The following is a 22475-nucleotide window of genomic DNA, read 5'->3' on the forward strand; positions in this document are numbered from 1 at the left end:
TTTCCCTCCTCCCCGAGCAGCCACAACAGGGAAGCTCAGGAAATCCCGCCCCGGCACTTCCACGCAGTGGGCCGCGGCTGCGAAGGCCGCCGCCTCCTCCCTCAGACGCGGCGGACCGCGCTCCGCCTGCTTCCCATTGGCTGAGAAGGCGGCCACTCCGAACCGAAGAAGCAGCAGCAGGAGGAGGCGCGCGGCCTCTTATTTATTAATCCGGATCCACAGGCTCGCTCTTCTCTTGGCCTCTCCTGCGGGGGTTGTTGCGCCGGGGCTGGCGGCCTTTCCTGCACTGCCTCCCCCACCCCGTGTGGCCCTCAGAGGGTTTGCGGCTGGTCGCCCTCTGCGCGAGGCTCACCTGGGAGCAAGTCCTCACCGGTCACAGCGGGGCTTCTCCATGAAGCGAGGGCAAAGGATGGCACAGGCACGCCATGTTGCGTGTCATCCCAGCCGCCGCTTCCGATGCCCTTTTCCCCCTCCCAGCCCCGACTCTTAAAATTACTGCTTTGCGGCCTAGCACACATCTCTGTTGCTAAGTGGTTCTTTTAAACACGGTTTTATTTGTGTGTGGCTTTTTTGGCTTTTTTTGCTTTACAATATTTTATTCTTTGGATACGAAAGGAGAATGGGTCGAAATATATTAAGAGGCATGCGGAGCCTGGGATCTGCAAATTCCAGATGGATTTGAAAATGATGTCCATAGTATTAATAACTGCCAGCTGGTTAACTCATTAGGAGGAGGGAGTATGCTCTGCTTATCCAACATTATGCTTACCTAGCCAAGAGCAAAGTGTCTGAGGCCAATCAAAAAGAATTGATCATATATTAGTACTGTTTTTAAAATAAAGTTCTACTGAGCACTTTAAGAATACTGTTGTGAGTTTGCCAGGGTCAGTCTGGATGACACCCATGGGTCCCTTCAAACCTGTGATCCAGTGTATGTGGGGTGGAATCTCTGTGAGGAAACCAGTTGAACCTGTTCCTTTGGTAAGGTAATGGCAGGCAGTATAATAGTGCTGTTTACATTAGCCGTGCTGCCATATAGACAAGTGGGGTTAACTCTGCCCCTACTTGGAATCAAGATCACCTTGAAAGGTAGAAGAATGGTAGCCAGGTTTTTGTGGGTAAGTTTTGGCTGATACTGGATGCTGAAGAGACAGGTATGTCATGCTCTGTGCTGGACCCAAGCACTGGCTTGGAGCTTCCCTGGAACAATGGAGAATTGATATGTTTGTGTGTTAATGCTGTGAGCTGATATTATGCTTAAATTGTATATATGTGTAAATGCAACCACATATCCTAAAGACACCAAAATCTCTATTGACCTTCACTCCAAGAAAATAGAACCCTAGGTAAGCACAGAAATCCCAGCAATCTCATTGCTCAGAGACTGGGATACATGCAGCAGTACATTAATACAGTATATATAAACCCAAGTCATTATGATAAGAATTACTCCGTTATCAAATATTTACCATGTGTAATACAAACTGACTTAGAAAAAGTAAGACCTTTAATGAAATGATTAACTAGCAGTGTAATCTAATGTCTACTCAGAAATAAGCACTATAGTATTGAATTCAGTGGTTCTTACTCCCAGGTAAGTGTATAGAACTGCAGCCTAGGCCATTATGGTTTTTTCCTGGTTTGACCTTTTCCCCTCTCTTTATGTATACTGAGATGGCACTGGCTGGGCTGCCAGATGCATCAAAATAGTACATCAAAATAGTCCAATGTTTCTTTTTTTAAAAAATTAGGAAATAAATAAAGCATAAATCAAAATTCCAATGTACTGAAGTTACATTACCACCAGAAAGCATAATAAGGCTGCATTTGCACTTACTCTCAAGGTGCAACCATGTTTTTTAACCCATTTCAGAGTAAAATACTTTTCTGCGGTAGTGACTGCATCTTTAGGAAGATGAGGGACACTGTCATTAGTTACCCATACTACATCTGCCATTCACTCTTTACATTTAAATAATAATAATGATAATGATAATAAATTTTATTTGTATCCCGCCCTCCCTAGCCGAAGCCAGGCTCAGAGCGGCTAACATCATACAAATAACACAGTATACATAAAAACAGGCATCAGTTAATTAAAATACATCTTCAAATTAATTCAGACAAATTAAAATCTGGACAAATGGCAGTTATCATGTTAAGACTGAGAGCAGTTAATACTTGCCAGGACCAGCTGTTTTCACTGATCATATAAGGACCTGTGAACAGGCTGGGGGGCCTCCTTCACATAAATCGCAATAGAGGTGAGGAACCTCAGGTCAGGCAGGCCAAATGGAGCCCTCCAGCCTTCTCTATCTGCCTGCAGAACTCTTTCCAGGCCATACCTTCTCCCTAGCTACACCCAGGCTCCTTATCCTAGGCTGCACCCCTCACCACCCCTCCTGCTTGCCTAGACGGAAGATAAATACAGACAGTTCACTGGCAAAATTGGAACAAGTATAGCTAGATAGTTACCGTACACCTTGAGAGCACTGCTCACTTCAAGAGTCCAACAGATAACAAAGGCTCTACAATAAACTTTCAAATACTGTTTTATTTGTAAATGTATTCCCAAAGAAGAGCAGAGTTTGTATACATACTGGATTTTTAAAGTTGAACATGTTTATGGGATGTTTTGCACTGCTGCAGATTGCTTGCTGTCTTTTCCCACATTTCATTGCTGGGTTTCCATCTGGTGCGGAACAGAGTGCTCTTATTTCCCTAGGTTGTTGTGCACATCGCACTGAACTAAACTTTGGCTGAGCACGGACGTGTGGCTTGGTTGGAGCTCATATCTACCGGTAATTTGCTTTTCCCTGGTCCTTTTCAAGCGTGTGCTGAAATAAGCCAAGGATTGGCTTCATGTGTTCTCTGAATTCAGGCTTGTGCTTAACCTGTCTCCAGACAGACTTTGGTTACAGCTCATGGTTAGTCTAAGGTTACCAGATTTTTTTTCAATGAATCCGGGGACACTTTTCAACTTCAATAGGAATGATAGGATTTTGTCAGGGGATTGATTTGTAAATCCAGGGACTGTCCCTGGGAAACGGGTACATCTGGTAACCTAAGGTTAGTCTGGAGAGAGCTTAACCGCAAACATGGGTTTGGTCAGCATACTAAGCCAAGGCAGCAAAAAAGGACTTGAAAGGAGCAAAGCAGGCTTCAGTAGTATGCCATACATAAAGTAATTTATTTCTCTGGTTTTACCTTCCATGGAAGCCATTCTCAGAAAACAAACTATGATAAATGCAAATATTAACTGATTATTAACTCAAAATAATGTAAGCTTATTATTCATAGATTAATTAAGCTCTCATTTTTTAAATTTCTTTTGAATAAGGAATTAAAGAGACTTTAATGTTTTTAATAACTCTATAATTTACCTTACCCCCAAAGCTTACACCAATAAATTGCCAGCACTAGATGGCAGCATTATAGAGCTATTATTAATGTTAATGTTCTTTTCAGTACAAACTACTGTAGAACAAAAAGAAATAATTTAACATTCATTTTAAAATAAAAAGTGACACAAAATGGCACAATTCACCTATGCGTCTAAACCGTTATTCCTAACTCAGGGGAATTCTGTGGATATAGCGTATCTTGATTTCAATGAGGCTTTTGACAAAGTTCTCCATTATATTCTTGCAGAGAAGCTGGCAAAATGTGTGCTGGGCAAGGTGGATTTACAGCTGGTTAAATGACCCAACCCAGAGCGCTCACTAATGGTTATCATCCTGGGGAAAAGTGACAAGTGGGATGCCACAGGGTTCTGTCCTGGGTCTGTTGTTGTTCAATGTTTTTATAAATGACTTGGATGAAGGAATTGAGAGGATGCAGATGACATCAAATTTGCAGATGACATCAAACTGGGAGGGGTAGCTAATACCACAGAAGACAGAATCGGAATTCAAAATGTCTTTAACAGATTGGGACAAATACAGAACTCTACATTTAGGTAGGGAGAACCAGCTGCACAAATATAAGATGAGAGACACCTGGATTTCCAACAGTAAATACTAAAAGGATTTAGAGGTTTTAGACTATAAGCTTAACATGAGCCGACAGTGTAATGCAGCAGCAAAAAAACTAATACTATTCTAGGCTGCATGAACAGAAGTATAGCGTCCAGATCAAGGGAAGAAATAGTACCACTCTATTCTGCCTTGGTCAGACCACACCTGGAATACTGTTTAGGGAAGCTTTTAATATCTGAAGAACTATTGTATTTTAATATTTTGTTGTAAGCCTCCCAGAATGGCTGGGGAAACCCAGCCAGATGGGCGGGGTATAAATGACCAATTATTACTTTTATTATTATTATTTATACTGTGTCCAGTTCTTGGTGCCACAATTTAAGATGGATATTGACAAGCTGGAATGTGTTCAGAGGAGGGCAATCAAGACAATCAATGGTCTGGAAACTAAGCCTTAGGAAGAATGGTTAAGGAGTTGGGTATGTTTAGCTTGGGAAAGAGACTGAGAGGAGATATGATAGCCATCTCAAATATCTAAAGAGCTGTCATAGTGAAGATGGAGCAAGCTTGTTTTCTCCTGCTCTGGAGGTAGGACCCAAGCTAATGGATTCAACTTACCAGAAAGGAGATTCCAGCAAAATATCAGGAAGAACTTTCTGACAGTAAGGTTGTGGAGTCCAGAGATGAAATTGAGTTTCCCATTCATACTTTATTGGAAAAAATACAATATCCCAAAGACAAACAGTACTGATGCATTTAATAAATGTATTTAACTTCAACCTTCTTTTATATGCTTTAAAAAGGTAAAGGACCCCTGACAGTTAAGTCCAGTTGCAGACGACTCGGGTTGCGGTGTTCATCTCGCTTTATTGGCCGAGGGAGCTGACGTTTTGTCCGCAGACAGTTTTTCCAGTTCATGTGGCCAGTATGACTAAGCCGCTTCTGGCGAAACCAGAACAAAGCACGGAAACGCCGTTTACCTTCCCGCTGGAGTGGTACCTATTTATCTACTTGCACTTTGACATGCTTTCAAACTGCTAGGTTGGCAGGAGAAGGACCAAGCAACGGTAGCTCACCCCGTTGCCAGGATTCGAACCACCAACCTTCCGCTCAGCAAGCCCTATGCTCAGTGGTTTAGACCACAGCGCCACCCACTTTTTACATTAGTTCATTATAAAAACTAGGATAGCAAAAACTAATTATTTGTGATACCTAAATTCCAATTGACTTAGCACATAAAAGCAACTCCCAGACACGAGGTTGGGCAGTGTGTATGGATGACAAGACCCCCAATCAGCCTCACTGATGTGGTCACTGGCGGAGGAAGAGGAGTGCAGGGGGAGCACACCACCCCCGGCAGCAGGATCCTGGTGGGCTACCATCAGGGCTGCCCCCGCTGGGTGCCACGCCCCTGTGGGTGGCGTGCCACGCCCCCGGGACGCGCATGAAGCTCCGCCACTGGATGTGGTCCAAAGGAAAGCAGAACAATATGTTTGGCACCAGCTTGACTGCAGGAGTTGCCGGAAGGAGTCATACAAGACACCATCCATAACAGATTCTGATATAAAAAGGTGTACTTTGCAACTTGGAGCAGACCCACTGAAATTGATGGAAAATTACTTAACTGATTCCAGTGGGTATACTATGAGACTGACTAATGTTAAATACCACTTCCCCCTAAGCAACAGTAGCATACAGGGTACAATCCTGCTTTTTTAAAACAAAAGGTTCCTCTGCTATTGCTTTCACTGGGATTGTTCTCCAAAGTTTTGTACAAGTATTTGTTGGGCTCCTCTTAGAATATCAGCATAAAATTACATCAGCATAATACAAGTGCTGGGGGCTGGGGAGAAGCAAACAAATTTCTACCTTTTCAAACTACTTAGTTCAACAATTCCTGTTAACTAATCCATGCTCTTGGAAGACAATTACACAGAGCTCTGACAACATTGCCAACCCATTGCAGTGTGCCTTATGCCAAACACCATTGTTATATTATTGACCATGTTCACTATTACATATGCATATGAAAAAACAGAAGCTTTTTCATCAGGATTACCCTAATAGCATTAAGAGATTATTTTTAAAATTTCATTGGAAGAAAATTCACTTAAATGAGATTACTTATTACTTGACTGGTTTCCTATCATGCTGTTATGTTTAGGTAAGTGGAGTCCCTTAGAATGCTATTTTTTTTAAGAAACCTGATTTTATACATTAATGATTTCAAATAAAAGAGAAGTGCTATATTTGTGCGCTGGTTCTTTTGAGAAAGTTAAGTCTGATGCTCTGGTTAGACGAGATAACACTTTTTGTCCCTCTTGGTGCCCCCCCTGGTGTCACCATTAGTTGCTAATTACTTGCAAACAAATAAACAATTAACTCCTCCTGCCTCTTGGTGGGAGAATCTTCATTGACATGCTAAAACTTTCTAATAAAAGATTTTAATTAATGACGTGGCGAATCCAACCCCCTTGTCAACAAAGCTATAAGGAGGAACTGGGAAAGAAAAACCTGAACTATGGTGCATTTGGTACCTAGGCTGACAGTACAAGAATGGCAAGCAGATCACTCTGTCCTCTTAATGCAACTTCTCACAACCATCAGGACAAATCCAATATTGGGGAAAGCAAAAAGGCATCTTGTTCATTTTCCATTGAAAGCATTTTGGGGTTAGAGCGGACAAAAGATGGCACAACTGCTGCAAAGCCACACAGGCCATGGATGGATAAATGCAGCGATTTGGGTAAGAGGGAAACCTTCATTTCTGTTTTCTTAACTTTTTAACCTGAGTTCAGGGCTTTAAAAAAGATAATTAACAAGCAGTGTGCATCCATTAAATAAGCTGTAAAGAAAAAATCAGGTTGTTATCTTTCAGTTTTGTCTTTCTTAGGTTTGAAACGTATAACCCAACATTTCATGGTATTAAAATACTGCATTTGTGACTTTGCAGGGGAGGATTGCAACCCTTGTCTACGGTTTCCTGCCATTTCCTATGCAATCCCATTGTTTAATGCGATCAGCTACCCAGAGGCAGAAGAAAGGGTTCGGAAATGTGAAAACTATTTTGCAGTCAATGAAAAGCTTTCTTACAAAAGGGAATTGAGTTGGTACAGAGGTAGGAGGCCAAGAACTGCATTCACTCGAAGCCAGGTAGGGATTGAGTACATTTAACCTATTCATAAATCTAAGAATGGATGTTTTGCTTGGTGCATTGTTTAGTAAGAGGGTATTTATTAGCAAGAATCCAGAAATGCCTGTTTCACAAAAGTCTGTACAATCATTCATTTACTGAATAAAAATACGTATAGATGTTAACATGTAATCATCACTGTTGTTCAAAATAGCTTAGTTGATTACTGTTGATTTGTATTTAAGTTTAGAATCTGACCTCAGTTTTGATCAGGCGACTCAACTTTATATTTTGCTGCAGTGAACAATAAATAAGTAATAGTGTTCCTCTTTATTCTCCTTAGATTGAAATACTGGAAAATGTTTTCAGAGTGAACTCTTATCCTGGGATTGATGTTAGAGAAGAACTAGCTCAAAAATTGGATTTAGATGAAGACAGGATCCAGGTAACTTTTGAATAGCATTATTTGAATCTTTCTGTGATTATGTCTGTCTGTCTGCTTAGCAGATCTCGCAGTGGTTGGAAATAATAATTAACTGCAGAGATTCTGACTCCTACTGTTTTGGGATTGCTTTTGGAGCACTTTATGGGAGAAAACAGGACACTGCATATATTTGCACTCCCTAACTGCACATATATTTGCCTAAATATAAACTTACTATAAAAGAAATGCATTTTATTTAACCCGAAAGCATGTATGTTACCAAGACTTGGAAGTGTGATGTCTTGATTGTATAGTGAGAGGTAACTCATACAGAATTCAATTATCTTTACTCCCAAGTAAGTGTGCTTAGGATTGCAAGAGAATGTAAAATTATGATTATATTAGGAATTTATATCAGCAAAAACTAAGGCTACAATTCTAAGCATGCTTGCCAGGGAGTAGGCTCCATTGAACACAGTGGGGCTTACTTCTGAGTAACAATGCATGGGATTGGGTGCTGTATGTTTTTCAAACTTTTGTTTAGGTGGAATGAGAAACTTAAAATAGGATTTGTTATAACTACAAAATGATGAAAGTGCATTTAGCAATCTAAGACTTATTATCCAACATTTGATTTAAAATTCCACATAGTTTTAACAACTTTCTTTTATCTGCCTTCAAACAGACTGAAGTTAGGTCTAACTAAGTAGACACAATTTGTATTTTCTAACCTGATTGCAACTTGTTTTGGATGCTGTTCAGAATACTTTCTGACTGCTTCAGGTGCTGATAGATGGACTTTTATCTTTGTTTTAACTGCATCATTTAATGCTTTAAAAGTCAGGTCTCTTTTTTGGACTGCAGTGGATGACCAAGCATCCACAGCCAGCACTTTCTAGTAGCTTAGAAGTCTGGATAGATCTGCATCAGAGACTGTGATAGTCTGATTTCCTAAAACCAATCACCAAATGCAGCCATTCCACAAGTTTTCTTCTCTCCTTTATCTACAAAGTGTTCATTTCAATCTAGCACCCAGCTTGGGTATGTCATAGCTCAAAGAACATAAGGAGAGCCCTGCTGGATCAGGTCAAAGGCCCATCTGTTCCACCATCCTATTCTCACAGTGGCAATATTTTATGTTAGTATGTGGTGGTACACTGAGGCTTCATTTTCCAACATAGCCCTTTCCTTTAAGTGGTGCTATGAAGATAGTTGATCTGTAACAAGCGTACCTTTTTTCCTTTTGAACAATTTCAGATCTGGTTCCAGAATCGCCGGGCAAAGCTGAAGAGATCCCACAGAGAATCTCAGTTTCTAATGGTGAAAAACAATTTATCTCAAAACATGATAAAATAATAGAATCAACCACCCAATACACTAGTGTATTGCTGAAGCGTGATGTGAAGCGTTCATAAACTGCAAACTCTTATCGAGGAATTATAACGTTACCAATTTGCTTGGATGTTAGTCAACTAGTTCTGAAAGAGAAGAATGATTTTGCGAAGGAAAATAAATGGTGATCAAAGATGGGGAACTTGCGGCTCTCCAGATGTTATGGGACCCCAACTCTCATCAGCCTCAGCCAGCATGGCTAGTGATCAGGCATGATGGGACTTGGAGCCCAACAACATCTGGAGGGCCACAGGTTCTCTATCCCTGTAAATACTATTGTAGTCATATTCCTATTACTGGGGGGGGGGCATTTTCTCTAACGGCTTAATAGCTTATTTTCAGGGGAAAGGTGGGGGGGGGAGCTATTTTTGCAGATAACTAACCAAAGGAGGTAGTGATGCATCATTGTAAATTGTGAGGACTAAACATACAACGGGGCGGAGAAGCTGTGACTTCCTAGATATTGTTGGACTCCAACTCCCATCATCCCCAGCCAGCATGACCGATGGTCAGGCATAATGGGACATTGAGGCCAACATCAGGAGGGCTACATACATCAAGGAGGCTTTGCATAAACTTGTGTAGCTCAGTTTTCCCTGCAGCTGTGTCTCTGGCCCTCAGGAAGCTGTGTATGTATGGGGCCTGCACTATAAAATCCAAAGGATCCACATGAGAAGCTAAGTACAGACAGCTGCAGGGAATCCTGTTCTGGCAGAAGCATTTCTCTCTGTAAGATTTGAGTCTTTTCTGCTATGTTTCCTACTATGATCCAGAGATGTGCAAATGTTTGTTGGGCGATGGTGGCTATTGACTTAAAAAAGGCTTTTTGCCTGGATGTTATGCAGCGGCATCCCACTTTGTGTCTGTGTGTCTCTGCTTGGTGGGACCTTCATGAAAAGAAGAAAATGACATTCACATATGAAACCAACATATAGAATATTATGGGAATCTTTGCAAGATCAATCCCTGGGGAGGGAGAGCGAGCATTTTGTACCTTCCCACTTTCCTCAGGAAACAGATTGCTCCTGCGATGATCCCTTTGTTGGTTTTTTGGAACCATTTCAGCTCAGTGTGTATATATGCCAAGATTTGCCAGTCTGCAATAACTACAACAAAGCTGATCTTTCATAGGGTGCAAAGGCAGTACGTGTCCCGTCATTCTCAGAATGAAGAAAACTTTGGCTATATCATAAATACCTGCTTCCCTCTCCACATCTTTTAGAAACCATGTTGTTTGTATTTTATACTGTAGCAGATGAATTGCCTGTTAGTTTCCAGGGGAGTTTAAAGTGCTGATAATGACCTTTAAACAGTTCAGGACAATATTATTTGAAGGACTCTGTCCACCTGTATGCACAAAATGTTGCCTGGCCCTTAAGATTAGAATGTAAGATTTAAGAAAATCTTAAAGAACATGAAAAGAAAGAAATAACAGATAAGATAGGAATAGAAGCCCACAAAAAAGTAAAGTATTTAGGTATATGGTTAACAGCAAAAAATATTACCATATATAAGGATAATTATGTAAAAGTTTGGCTAGAAGTTAAAAGAAATCTTGAAATATGGAACAGGATGACTCTATCCCTTTTAGGAAGGATCACAGCAATAAAAATGAATGTGCTTTCAAGAATGTTATTTCTTTTTCAGACAATACCAATAATAGCAGGGACTGCATGCTTCAAAGAATGGCAAAAATAAATTTCAAGATTTGTCTGGAATGGGAAAAAACTGAGGATAAAAAATAAGATACAGATGTGAAAGAGAGAGGTGGTTTCTCACTTCCAGACTTAAAATTGTATTACAAAGCTGCAACCCTAATATGGATCCAAGATTGGATCAAACTTGACAGAGAAGAGATAACAGACTTGGAAGGACATGAAAATAGGTTTGGATGGCATGCCTATCTATGGTACGGAAAAACAAAAATCCATAAAGGATTCCACAATCATATAATAAGAAGAGCGTTGCTAAAAGTATGGGACAAATATAAAGAACTATTAGAACCCAAAACACCTTGGTGGTTATCACCTATTAGTCATTATCACTAAAAACATTGGGGGGAAAGGGAGACTGGCCGACAGATAGAGAATTGTTAGTAGAATAGGAAGGGAAACTAGAATTGAAAGAATATGAGGAAATAAAGGAACATCTTCAAAGTTGGTTGCATCATAAGCAGCTAAAATATATTTTTTAAGAGGACAATAAGAAAGGCTTTTTATACAGGGTTTCTAAATTTCAAAAGGAAGTAATAGGAGAGAACTCAAAATTGTAAAAGAAAATGCATAACATCCTTTTGGAATGGGAAACGAAAGATGAGGAAGTGAAATCAGTAATGATCAAATGGGCGTAAGACATAGGCCACAATATAAAATTTGAAGATTGGATAAAACTTTGGAAAGTAAATCTGAAATTTAGAGACTGTATATTGTTAAAGGAAAATTGCATGAAGATGATGTATAGATGGCACATCTCACCGGTGAAATTGGCCAAAATATATAAAAATGAACAGAGGGAATGTTGGAGGTGCAAAGAGGTTGAAGGGACTTTTTATCATGTGCGGTGGGATTGTAAAAGTGTTAAGGTATGTTGGGAAATGATCTACAATGAATTAAAAAAAATGTTTAAAATAACATTTGTTGAACGACTAGAAGCCTTCCTGTTGAGTATATTAGGACAAGACCTGCCAAAAGAGAAAAGGGCATTATTTATGTATGCAGCGGCAAGAATACTACTAGCACAGAATTGGAAGACTGGAGAAATTCCAACAAAAGAACAATGGCAAGAAAAACTGATGAGCTATGCGGAATTGGCGAAACTGACACACAGACTTTGGGAAAAGGACAATAGGGATTTTGAAAAAGTGGGAACCTTTTATATTATATTTGCAGATACAAAGAAAGAATATTGATCTGATGGTAAGATTTAAATAAACATTCACAACTTTATGGATAGAGAATAGATAATGTAATAAAAGGAAAAATAGGCTATTTGTAGAAAATAGCAGAATATACTAATGAGGTTAATAAATCAGAAATGGAAGTTGAGGGAAGTCCAAAAGGGGGGAGGGAGAGATGTTTATGTAAGCTGTTTGTTATAAGTATATTTGTAACTAAAGAAAAGGAAATTAATAAATTTTAAAAAAAATTAGAAAAGCTTTGTTCACATGGCCACTGTCAATAAGATTTCTTAGACTGGCAAACACTAGGGGCATGGGCTTTTCAGTGGTAGCTCCATATTTGTGGAATTCACTCCTGAGAGAATTGATGTCTGGCCCTGTTTGTGTTAGCTTTAAAACCTTCTTTATTTCAATTTGCTTTTAATAAGGTGAGGACCTGAGTACCTAACTGTTAAATTGTTGTGTTGTTGTTGTTTAAAAATCTGTTTTATCTGGATTGCTGTACTGGGTTATATTGTATTCTAGAACTGCTGTTTTTAGTTTTTGAAATTGTAATGAGATGTTTTAGTTGTATTTTATGGTTTAAAATGTTTAAGTGGACCACCTTGGGAGGCCTTTACCCTGAAGGTGACATATAACTTTGGAAAATAAATAAATAATGCCCAACATGTTGAGTGTGCTATTTTGCTAGGGGGCATCTAAAGAAATCTGCCAGAAATCTGTAGCCAGATGAAAACAACTTGAAAACTTCAACTGTTTCAAAATACAGCGGCCCGATTGCCTTTAAAGGTCATACAACTCCCATTCTGAAACAGCTGCGTTGGTTGCTAGTTCATTTCTGAACTCAGTTTAAATGACTTAGGTCCCAAATATCTGAGAGACTGCTTCTTTCCCTACAGGCCCTCTCGGGCTTTAAGAGCAGCAGAAAAGGGGCTCCTGATACTAGCTCTGCAGATTTCAGAAGTTGGGGATTGGGTGGCCCAGTAGAGGGCATTCTCTGTGGCAGCTCCTAAATTGTGGAACTGCCCACAGAGGTGCTGGTGAATGCTGGAGACACACCTCTTTGCCCTGATCTTTGCCATATGTGTGTTTTTAGGACCCACCCTATGCATAGCTGTCAACTTTCCCCTTTTTTTAAGGGAAATTCCCTTATTCCGAATAGGATTCCTCGCAAGAAAAGGGGAAAGTTGACAGCTATGACCCTATTCCTGTGACTGTAGTGCAATTTTAAGTATTTTTAATATTGAATTTTACTTTGTTGTAACCCGCTTTGGGACCTGCTGGTGAAGGCTGGTTAATTCTTTTAATGTAGTTATGATAATGGTAACAATAGATAAACTATTTCAAAACTGCTTTATGTTTACACTGTAGACATACACTAACGAAAAGCTGGTCTTTCCTTACACAAAAACTGCAGTCTGTTCACAGATGCCACCATACCTTTAAAGCACATACCTCCTGCCCCCCTGCAAGAATACAGGAAACTGTAGTTTACCCCTCACCTGTAGTGTCTTTCCTGGCTTCCTAACACAGCAGGTTGCTGCTGCTTAGCAAGGGGAGGGGCAAGGTGTGTGGGGAGTTTGGTGCAGTGCAGCACATGGTAGCAGAATTGGATTGGCTCCAGGAGAGCCACAAGTGTCCCAGGCATACTGCCTCACTGGCTGCTACTGCCCATCACAAAGCTACAATTACTGGCACCCTTGACAAACACTTTCCTCAGGGAATTATTGGGCAGCGGATGTGCTTCAAATGTACGGTACTTCAAACGTTATTATGTGCAATCTGCTCCTCTCAACTCTATGTTCTTGGATTCTAAGCCGCTCCTCTGTTCATGCAAAATGGAGGAGATGAATTTCAACCACTTCCTCCTGCAGTTTTCACAGGCACCAAATCCCTCACCAGTCTCAAGGGCCCTCCAACTGTCCAGGATCAGATTGGCAGGGGACTGCAGGGGGAAGGGGCAGATAGGGAAGCCCCATTCCATTAACCTTTATTCTGTTCCTAAAAGCGAAGTTCTGATCCAAGCCACTGAGTCATGATTTTTCATATGCAGGAACTACTGCAAAGTGTACGATGGAGAAGCCATATTGAATCCTTGTGTGGCTTTCTCTTTAGCCATGTGAAGTGGCAGTCCTACTGTGTTTTCCTGAAAAGGATTACAGAACAGGTCTACTTGTTTAAAATTCTCTTTCAAGGTTGTTAATCATTGTTCAGATATACAGTAAATAAATAGTCTAGCATCACATAGTTGGGATTTTAAAGTAACGGGAGGGGTTCATAAAGTAAAACATCATCTTTCTAAACAAATGCAACTAGTAGGATCTCATTCTGGGGTTGGAGAAATATGCTGATTGTAATTTTTGCGTCTCATTGCTATTCAACTCTCACTTTACAAAATTCTCCTTTATATATCTTTCAGCTAAGAATTCACTTTATGCCTCTGATAAGGTGGGCTCGAGCCCACAAATGTTTATGCCATAATAAGTTTGTTAATCTTTAAGCGGCCACAAGGCTCTTTGATTGTTTTTTTCTCCCAAATGAAATCCAGGATCCAGTATATGTGGAACAAATGCAAAATACTTTTCCATTGGCTTAACAAACTTTTAATGGGCTGCTCTAATACAAGGAAATGTTACACTTAACAAGGATTTCTGAAGTTTATTTTACTTACTCTGACAAAAGACATACTGAACAAAAGATTTGCAAACACCTTCATTTTGCTCATCCTCCCCTTTCTGTACCTGTGTCATTAAATGCCACTAATTTGAGATCTTTGTGACTCATAATCTCCAAACCAGGGTTGTTTAGGAAATCAATAGATGCAGCTAATGTTATTATTCAGTGGATTAACTCACTGTTTCCTTAATCATTGTCTTGTTAATCTTATTTGCTTTTTTTTCTCCATTCTATAGAACTGATTATTTTGTAATTGGATCAATGTCTCTAAAGCCTCATTTACTTCTGGCAAAAAAGTTTGGAAAATGCCAAAACAGCACTGTAAACGGTGTAAATTAACTTCTGACTAGGAAAAAGAGTGTCTTCAATGATCACCAAGCAGAACAAATGCCATCTCCGCTTACCAGAGAGATCTACATTTTTCATGTAACTACTGGACTGTAATGGAGTAATTGGAAATCTATAGTAGCATGCCAATGGCCTTAACCTGGAGAGACTGAGATTTATAACATTGTTTTGGTGTAAATCCCATGTTGCTCAGGAGGAGTTACTTCCAAGTATACCTGCCTATGGTCAGTCTCCATAACTGCAGCCCTTAACCAGTTCCTTACACTGTCTGACCATGGATGTGGGAGTAAGAAAAAGTATACAGAGCTGCGCAAACTGGGTACTTTTAAAAATTTAATTTGGAATGCCCCACAGTAGGTAAAACGGATTCCCAGTAGTACTGAAGTAATTTTCAGATGAGTTATTGGAAAGTATTGAGCACAGTTGCCAACATAGCTGGCGTAAAGTTTGCATTCCATTTTCACCCTCTGCAGAATGACCTCTGCATGAGTAATAGAAAACAAATCACTACACTTGGCAAAATTACAAAATGCAGTAAATTGAATTCCTCCTAATCTCTGTGGTGGCAGGGCACTTGCTCTTGGCAGTGAGATACCGGAGTGCCAGCATTATAAGCACTACATTTAACTGTGGGCCTATTCACTTGCTGTTTTACAAGAAGAAAGCTCAACTCGGTACAAGTCTCAGACAGGTCCCAGCACCAGAGTGAAAGGACGACTTGTCTCCTTGGACTAGACAGAGAGAACCTAATACTGTGTCCTGTGATCTCTAACTTTTGCTCATTAGAGCAGAGGAGCTGGTTGCTTTAGTTATAAGCGTTTAAAAATACAATAAATTAACTGTGTTTGTTTTCCTTCGGCACAAGGTCTGATCAGCTCCATTTCACTGATTGTAACCATCTTGCCTGCTTTATCTAGTATACCATGATCAGGGTTGTTGTGTGTTTAAGAGGGTGTTTGTATTACGTAGCGGGCTTTCATTGGAATGCATATATATGCCTCGTTTTCCTGGAATTTCTAGATTTTCATAGTGATCTGTACAATTTGTGAAGAATACAGTTTTTAACTGTATGATGCACAAATGTGATTTTAAATCACATCATCAGAATGTATTTCCCACTTCTGCCTGCTCACTACACTCTTCTGCTGATTTTTCCTGTGTGCTCTCTCTCTTTCTCTCCCCATAAGCTTCACATCTCTTAATAGTCTTAATAACTGTGATGGTAAAGTCATTTCCCAGGGTACCCCTGCCTGCATAGTGTTTGTTTTTTGAATGGCTTTATCTGCCTTCACTCCACTTTTCTAGGAGTCATATTTTATAGGAAAATGTGAACACGAACACCAGTCTTCCGTTGTTTATGTATGTTGTCTTTTTGGAGTTTATTTAGCTCTTGTATTGAATTGCTTAACACTGCTCAGTTGAGATGCGATTTATATAGAAGATGCAAAATACTGAAAAATCTGATAAGAAAAAACTTGGCTAGCACAGAACAGGGCAATATAGTAGCCACACCAATAAGATAGTGATCAAGGCCCTTCATCTCACAATTCTATTAAAATGGAGATGTAGGCAGCACCAAAAAGAGAACAAAGGGGGACACATTTGCATAAAAACTGTATGTGTTAATGTATACATATCAATGCAAATTTAGAAGTAATTGCTGTCATTTAAATAGAAATGTAGCACATCTCACTAGGAGAATTGTGTCCCTGCTCAGTCTGGTGCCCAAGGGCTAATTCTTGTTGGGAAACCTCCCCTCCCTGCCTCTCTCCCATGGTTTAAACTGGACTTGGACCAGACAGCCCTTCAAATAGAGGACTGTCCTCCATGGAGTAGGGCACATGGCCACATGAAATCCTATACATATTTACTCAGAAGTAAGTCCGCTGTGTTCCAAGAGGCTTTATTCCTAGGGTGACGCTGTGGTCTAAACCACTGAGCCTCTTGGGCTTGCCGATTGGAAGGTGGGCAGTTCAAATCTCCGCAACAGGGTGAGCTCCCATTGCTTTGTCCCAGCTCCTGCCGACCTATCAGTTCGAAAGCACACCGGTGCAAGTAGATAAATAGGTAGCTCTGCTTTGGGAAGGTAAATGGCATTTCTGTGCACTCTGGTTTCTGTCATGGTGTTCCATTGCACCAGAAGCGGTTTAGTTATGCTGGCCACATGACCCGGAAAGCTGTCTATGGACAAATGCCGGCTCCCTTGGCCTGAAAGCGAGATGAGTGCCTCACCCCATAGTTGCCTTTGACTGGACTTAACCGTCCAGGGGTCCTTTAGCTTTTACCTTACTCCTAGGTAGGTGTGAGTACTACTGCAGTCTCATTCTCACAAACAGGCAGGTGAAGTACTAAACTGATTTCCGGTTTGTACCTTTTCAGTCTGCGGTTGGGGCCCCCAAAAATGCCCTGCACCCAGAAGGTGAAATGTCAGGGGAAAGTCTAGGCTAGAACACTTTCCCCCTGACATCTCACACTTACAGTCTGAAGTGCCCCTGAAACAGGTTTACCTCATCTATTTGTGAGGACTAGGCCCAAGTGGGGACATGAAATCCAAACCAAACTTTCTAACCACTGCCTAACACTTCCGCCATGAGGGAAACTGTTCGGCAACATGTATTGTTTCCAAAGGAGCTGCTTCTGAATTTGTTCAACATTTTTGGTGTCTTCTCAGCATCTCACAAATACCACAGCAAAGTTTGGGTTTTGTGTGTCACCAACTCCCTCTGGTGGCACCGTGTAGACTTGCAGTTTTAAACTAGTCAAAAGAAAACCTTGGTGACCCCAAGTTTGACAAGGCCTGTTTTACAAGGTTAGAAAGCCAGCAGACAGTAATAAACAAAATTCTATATGGCTTAAGATGAAAACAGTCTGCTGAAAACAAGAACACTATAATGTTATGATATGAGATAATTGCACACTATGTTATTCACACCAGACAGAATAACAGCTTAAAAGTTTTGAAAAATGCAAATTCAGATTAGGGCAATACTGTTATTAGCCCAACCCAAATGTCATAAAATAGTCACCTTCAAGTTCCCAGAAATCTTCATCAGGCCTTTAAAAAAGAGAGAGAGAGAGCTCAAGGGGCAGGAAGGGAAAGATTTAAGCTGGGTGGTGTTAGCCAAGCTGTCTATGTCTGCATCCAGTAAGTTTTAGATGGTGTCTGGGAGGAGCCAGCAGGCATTCAAATGAGACACTTTCAGGTGCTTGCTAATTTCATGTTGCACAGAGGCCCCATGGGAAGAACAAAAATCATATTCACTGTGTATTATTGCCCTAATATGGGTGCCAGAATAATAGGGCTAAGTCAAACAAACCTCACAGTTGCATGAGCCTAGGCTGACTTAGGACCAAAGTAGACCTGACTTTAACTACATTATTGGCTCTTGCCTACTTCGTTGTTGTTTACCAGATAGCTACAAGGGTAGGAATCTGGATTAGGACTGTTGTTGATGTTGACTGTTGCCAAATCTCCAGGATTTCAAGCAAGAGTCCCCCAAGGATTGAACCTGGGACTTCTTGTAGGCAAAGCACCTGCTGTAACACTGACCTATGCCCTTGACCACTCCTGATAAAGACCACCCATCTACCCACCCAATTATTCCCTTTTGTAAACAAAAACCAAGCACACACATGTTTAACATCACTTCTGGTTTGGCTCTGAAACATCTGACAGAGTCAAACCTTTGGTTTCTCTAGTCAAATACTATTTGCTGTGCCTGGCACTTACTTTCCAAGCCTCAGGCAAAAAAATTTCCCAGCCCTTCTACCTGAGGTGCTTTTTAACAGGAGATGCCAGGGATTCAACCTGAAACGTTATGCATGCAAAACATGTACTCAAGTCTGTCTACTGAACTGCAGCCTTTGAAAGCAAAGTGCTCTACTGAATTCCACATGGATCAGGGTTTGGCAAAGGCAATTGACTGCAACCACAGCTTCTTAATTTGGCTTTCATACAATGAACTAATTCAGCCAAGAGCACAGCACCTAAGGCTGTTTCAAAATCAGAGCTGTCATGGGGGGAAATGTAGGTCCTGACTTAACCAGTAGCATTGTTTTGTTCTATGTACATAGGATTACTTGAGATTAAAAGTAATGGCATGTTTTCTTCTGCAAAGCCTTCAGAACAAAAAAATATGGGAAACTGTTAGGACAGTGTTTCCCACCCTTAAGTTGCCAGCTGTTTTTGGACTACAACTCCTATCATCCCTAGCTAGCAAGACCAGTGGTCAGGGATGATGGGAATTGTAATCCAAAAGCAGCCAGAGACCAAAGGTTGGGAAACACTGTGTTAGGGTAAAGGAAATGCTGTGGGGGACACGGAAAATCCCTAAGGGGAATTTTTGGAAATTACATTTTCAGAGCTGGAGGAAGCTTGCGAGTGGATGGGAGTGGAGAGGTGAAAAAAACAAAAAGAATAAGTCTTTTGTGGACAATCCCAATTCAAAGTGCTGGATTTAACCTATAAAACTAATTGGCAACCAGTGCAATCAGGCCAGGATTGGTATTATATGCTGTCTTTCCCCAGTGAGCAACATGGCCACTGAATTCTGCACCAACTGAAGTCTCTGAAGTGTCTCCAGAGGCAGCCCATGCTTTGCAGTAATCTAACGTAGAGGTTGCCAGGGCATAGATGACAGAAGTTAGGCCTTCCCAGTTCAGATAGGGACACAGCTGGGTCCCCAGCCAAAGCTGATGGAAGGCACTCTGCACCACTGAGCCATCTCAGCCTCCAGTAACAGCAATGGATCAGAAAGACCTCCGAGTCAAGTACCTGCTCCTTTAGAGGGAGTATGACCCTATCAAGAGCAGGCAACCTCCCATTCATTCGTCTAGGGAGGTGCCTGCTAACAGTGCCTCAGTCTTATCTCGATTGAGCTTCTGTTTGTTTACTCTCATCCTGTCCATTACTGAGGCAAAACCATCGGTCCAGCATATCCACTGCCACATCTGCAGATGTAAAGGAGAAGCTCCGGAAACAACCATCCAAGTAGGACCAGAACCATCGCAATGCAGAGCCACCCACCCCCAACCCAGACAGCCACTTCAGGAGGATACCATGTTACTGAAAGCAGCTGAGAGGTCAAGGAGAGTTTATTCCTCTAGAGGGCAATCTTTGTGCATCTTTACCCCCTTGTCCTATGCCTGTTGTCTTTGTCCATGGAGTTTTCTTGGCAGGGATACTGGAGTGCCTTGCCGGTTCCTGCTCCAGGTGGATCACGTTTGGTCAAAACTCTCCACTATAACCTGTTCATCTTGGGTGCCCTGCTCGGCATAGTTCATATCTTCTCTGAGTTCTTCAAGCCCCTTCGCCACAGCAAGGCAGTGATCCACGAAGGGGAATAGGCATCCATTCTGAAGGAAATCAGCCCTGAGTGCTCACTGGAAGGACAGATCCTGAAGCTGAGGCTCCAGTACTTTGGCCACCTCATGAGAAGAGAAGACTCCCTGGAAAAGACCCTGATGCTGGGAAAGATGGAGGGCACAAGGAGAAGGGGAAGACAGAGGACGAGATGGTTAGACAGTGTTCTCAAAGCTACAAACATGAGTCTGACCAAACTGCAGGTGGCAGTGGAAGACAGGAGTGCCTGGCGTGCTCTGGTCCATGGGGTCACGAAGAGTCGAACACGACTGAACGACTAAACAACAACAACAACAACACCCCCTTGTCCTATGCTTCAAATTTCCTTCAGGAAGGCTGAGCTGTGACTCCATCAGGATACTCCAGTGGTTTTCAACCAGTGTGCTGTGGCACCCTGGGGTGCCTTGAATGATGGTCTGGGGTGCTGCAGGCAACACCAACCTCTGTCCCTCTTTCCTTCCCTCCCTCCTCTGATGGCCTCTCGCGTCTTTGCCTCCCAAAGGCTTGCACAGCTGTTTGTTGCAACAGCCCTGGCTACAAGCTCCCCAGGTGAATGATGCCTCTGGGGCTGACCAGGGGGTGTTTCCCAGGGCCCTGTGGGGCAGTATGAGGATGCACCTCTCTTTGGGGCAGGGGAAGCAGCTCACAGACCTGGGGCAGCAGCTGCAGCTTCCTGAAGGACTCCCAAGGAGAGGGGAGAAGAGAGGAGGCTGAGGGAATACTTCACAAGGGAGGGTGTTTGAAAAGGGGTGAGGGACTGCCAGCTCTGCAGGCAAGGGGTGACACAACTGGGCTCCTGAGCCCCACAGGGGTGCCACAGAAAGAATGTGGTTGCTCAAGGGAGCCGTGGACTCAAAAAGGTTGAAAACCTCTGGGATACCCTTTAGTCAGACCTCAAAGAAAGAGAAGGTTTTTTAAACCAAGCTATTACAAGTGGCAAGAAAAAAGGACATGCTGGAAAATATTCATCTACAGTGGCGAAACACTGCAAACAAATGATGTGCAGTTACAGTTACCATGTGGAGCAATTTAAAGCAACCCAGTATGTAAACCAGCCCTTAATTAAGTTTATACAACAATTATTGACAGCTAAAAAGCCATGTAATGCCATTTCCGTTTCATTCTTCCACAAAGAAGCTTCCACACACACCCCGCTCTCCACTATCCAAAATACTTTCACCAGTACAAATCTGCTCCTGCACTGTACATTCACAGGTAAGTGTTATCATGGGGGGTGGGGGGAGGCAAAGAAATATCATCAAATGATCACTCATTCTCTTAACCAGTGGTTCTCAAACTTTTTCTCTGGGCCACACTTTCAGAATAAAAATTTGCTCATGTCACATGAAACATTTTATTTAAAAGAAATACACTGTAAAACAAAAACAATCAATTCCTAGCTGTGCTTGATTTATAACGTAGAACATAACATAATTATGATATGATAACGGGACATCCAGAAAGTATAAAACAATGCAGCTACAAAAAAAGATGAATCCTTCCCCCAAAATAATTATAAACGAACCTCTTACCTGCAAATATAGGGCAGAATGTAAATTTAATAAATAAATAAAAATATGTGCCCTAAGTATGTATATAAACTCAATTATTTGATAGCCTTGTAAAGATGCAACCCTAGAGACATTAATTTGGAATGATTCCCACTGAACTTCATGCCAAGGGTGTGTACACATATTTGATTTCTGTGTGCGGGGAATGTATCTATGGGGAAATTCTACATGCAGGGAATATAGGAGCGTGGATGGGTGTATGTGAACACATGGAAGCCAGTTATCTGCCAAATTAAAGTGGCGCTGTGGGTTAAACCTCAGAGCCTAGGACTTGCTGATCAGAAGGTCAGCGGTTCAAATCCCCTTGACGGGGTGAGCTCCCGTTGCTTGGTCCCTGCTCCTGCCAACCTAGCAGTTCAAAAGCACATCAAAGTGCAAGTAGATAAATAGGTACCGCTCCGGCAGGAAGGTAAACGGCGTTTCTGTGCGCTGCTCTGGTTCGCCAGAAGAGGCTTAGTCATGCCGGCCACATGACCCAGAAGCTGTACGCCGGGTCCCTCAGCCAATAAAGCGAGATGAACGCCGCAACCCCAGAGTCAGTCACGACTGGACCTAATGGTCAGGGGTCCCTTTACCTTTAAGCCCAGCCCAAATATATTTTTTGGGGGGGGGGGGGCTGAAGACATAATCATCAACCTAATGGCCACTGCCATTTCAAATATGTAGATAGTTGCTATAGTTCTCCTACATGAAGGC

General features: G+C 41.6%; 1 protein-coding gene across 3 annotated transcripts; it reads left to right on the forward strand.

Annotated features, from left to right (window-relative positions):
• The first annotated feature begins 4876 nt into the window (after positions 1-4876).
• Positions 4877-12488, forward strand: HESX1 (HESX homeobox 1). Of its 3 annotated transcripts, XM_083421825.1 has the most exons (6): positions 4877-4972; positions 6585-6723; positions 6931-7130; positions 7454-7555; positions 8792-8854; positions 10574-12488. In XM_083421825.1, the coding sequence occupies exons 2-6, from the start codon at positions 6702-6704 to the stop codon at positions 10622-10624; spliced, it is 438 nt and encodes a 145-aa protein (XP_083277951.1). In that variant the 5' UTR covers positions 4877-4972; positions 6585-6701; the 3' UTR covers positions 10625-12488. The 3 variants fall into 3 exon arrangements, with proteins under 3 accessions (XP_083277951.1, XP_083277949.1, XP_083277950.1); XM_083421823.1 differs by lacking the exon at positions 4877-4972 and having other exon boundaries at positions 4980-6723; XM_083421824.1 differs by lacking the exon at positions 4877-4972 and having other exon boundaries at positions 4980-6723; positions 8792-12488.
• Positions 12489-22475: the final 9987 nt, after the last annotated feature.

The sequence above is a fragment of the Podarcis tiliguerta genome (assembly GCF_965153285.1).
Source record: "Podarcis tiliguerta genome assembly, chromosome: 2".
Taxonomy (NCBI): Eukaryota; Metazoa; Chordata; class Lepidosauria; order Squamata; family Lacertidae; genus Podarcis; species Podarcis tiliguerta.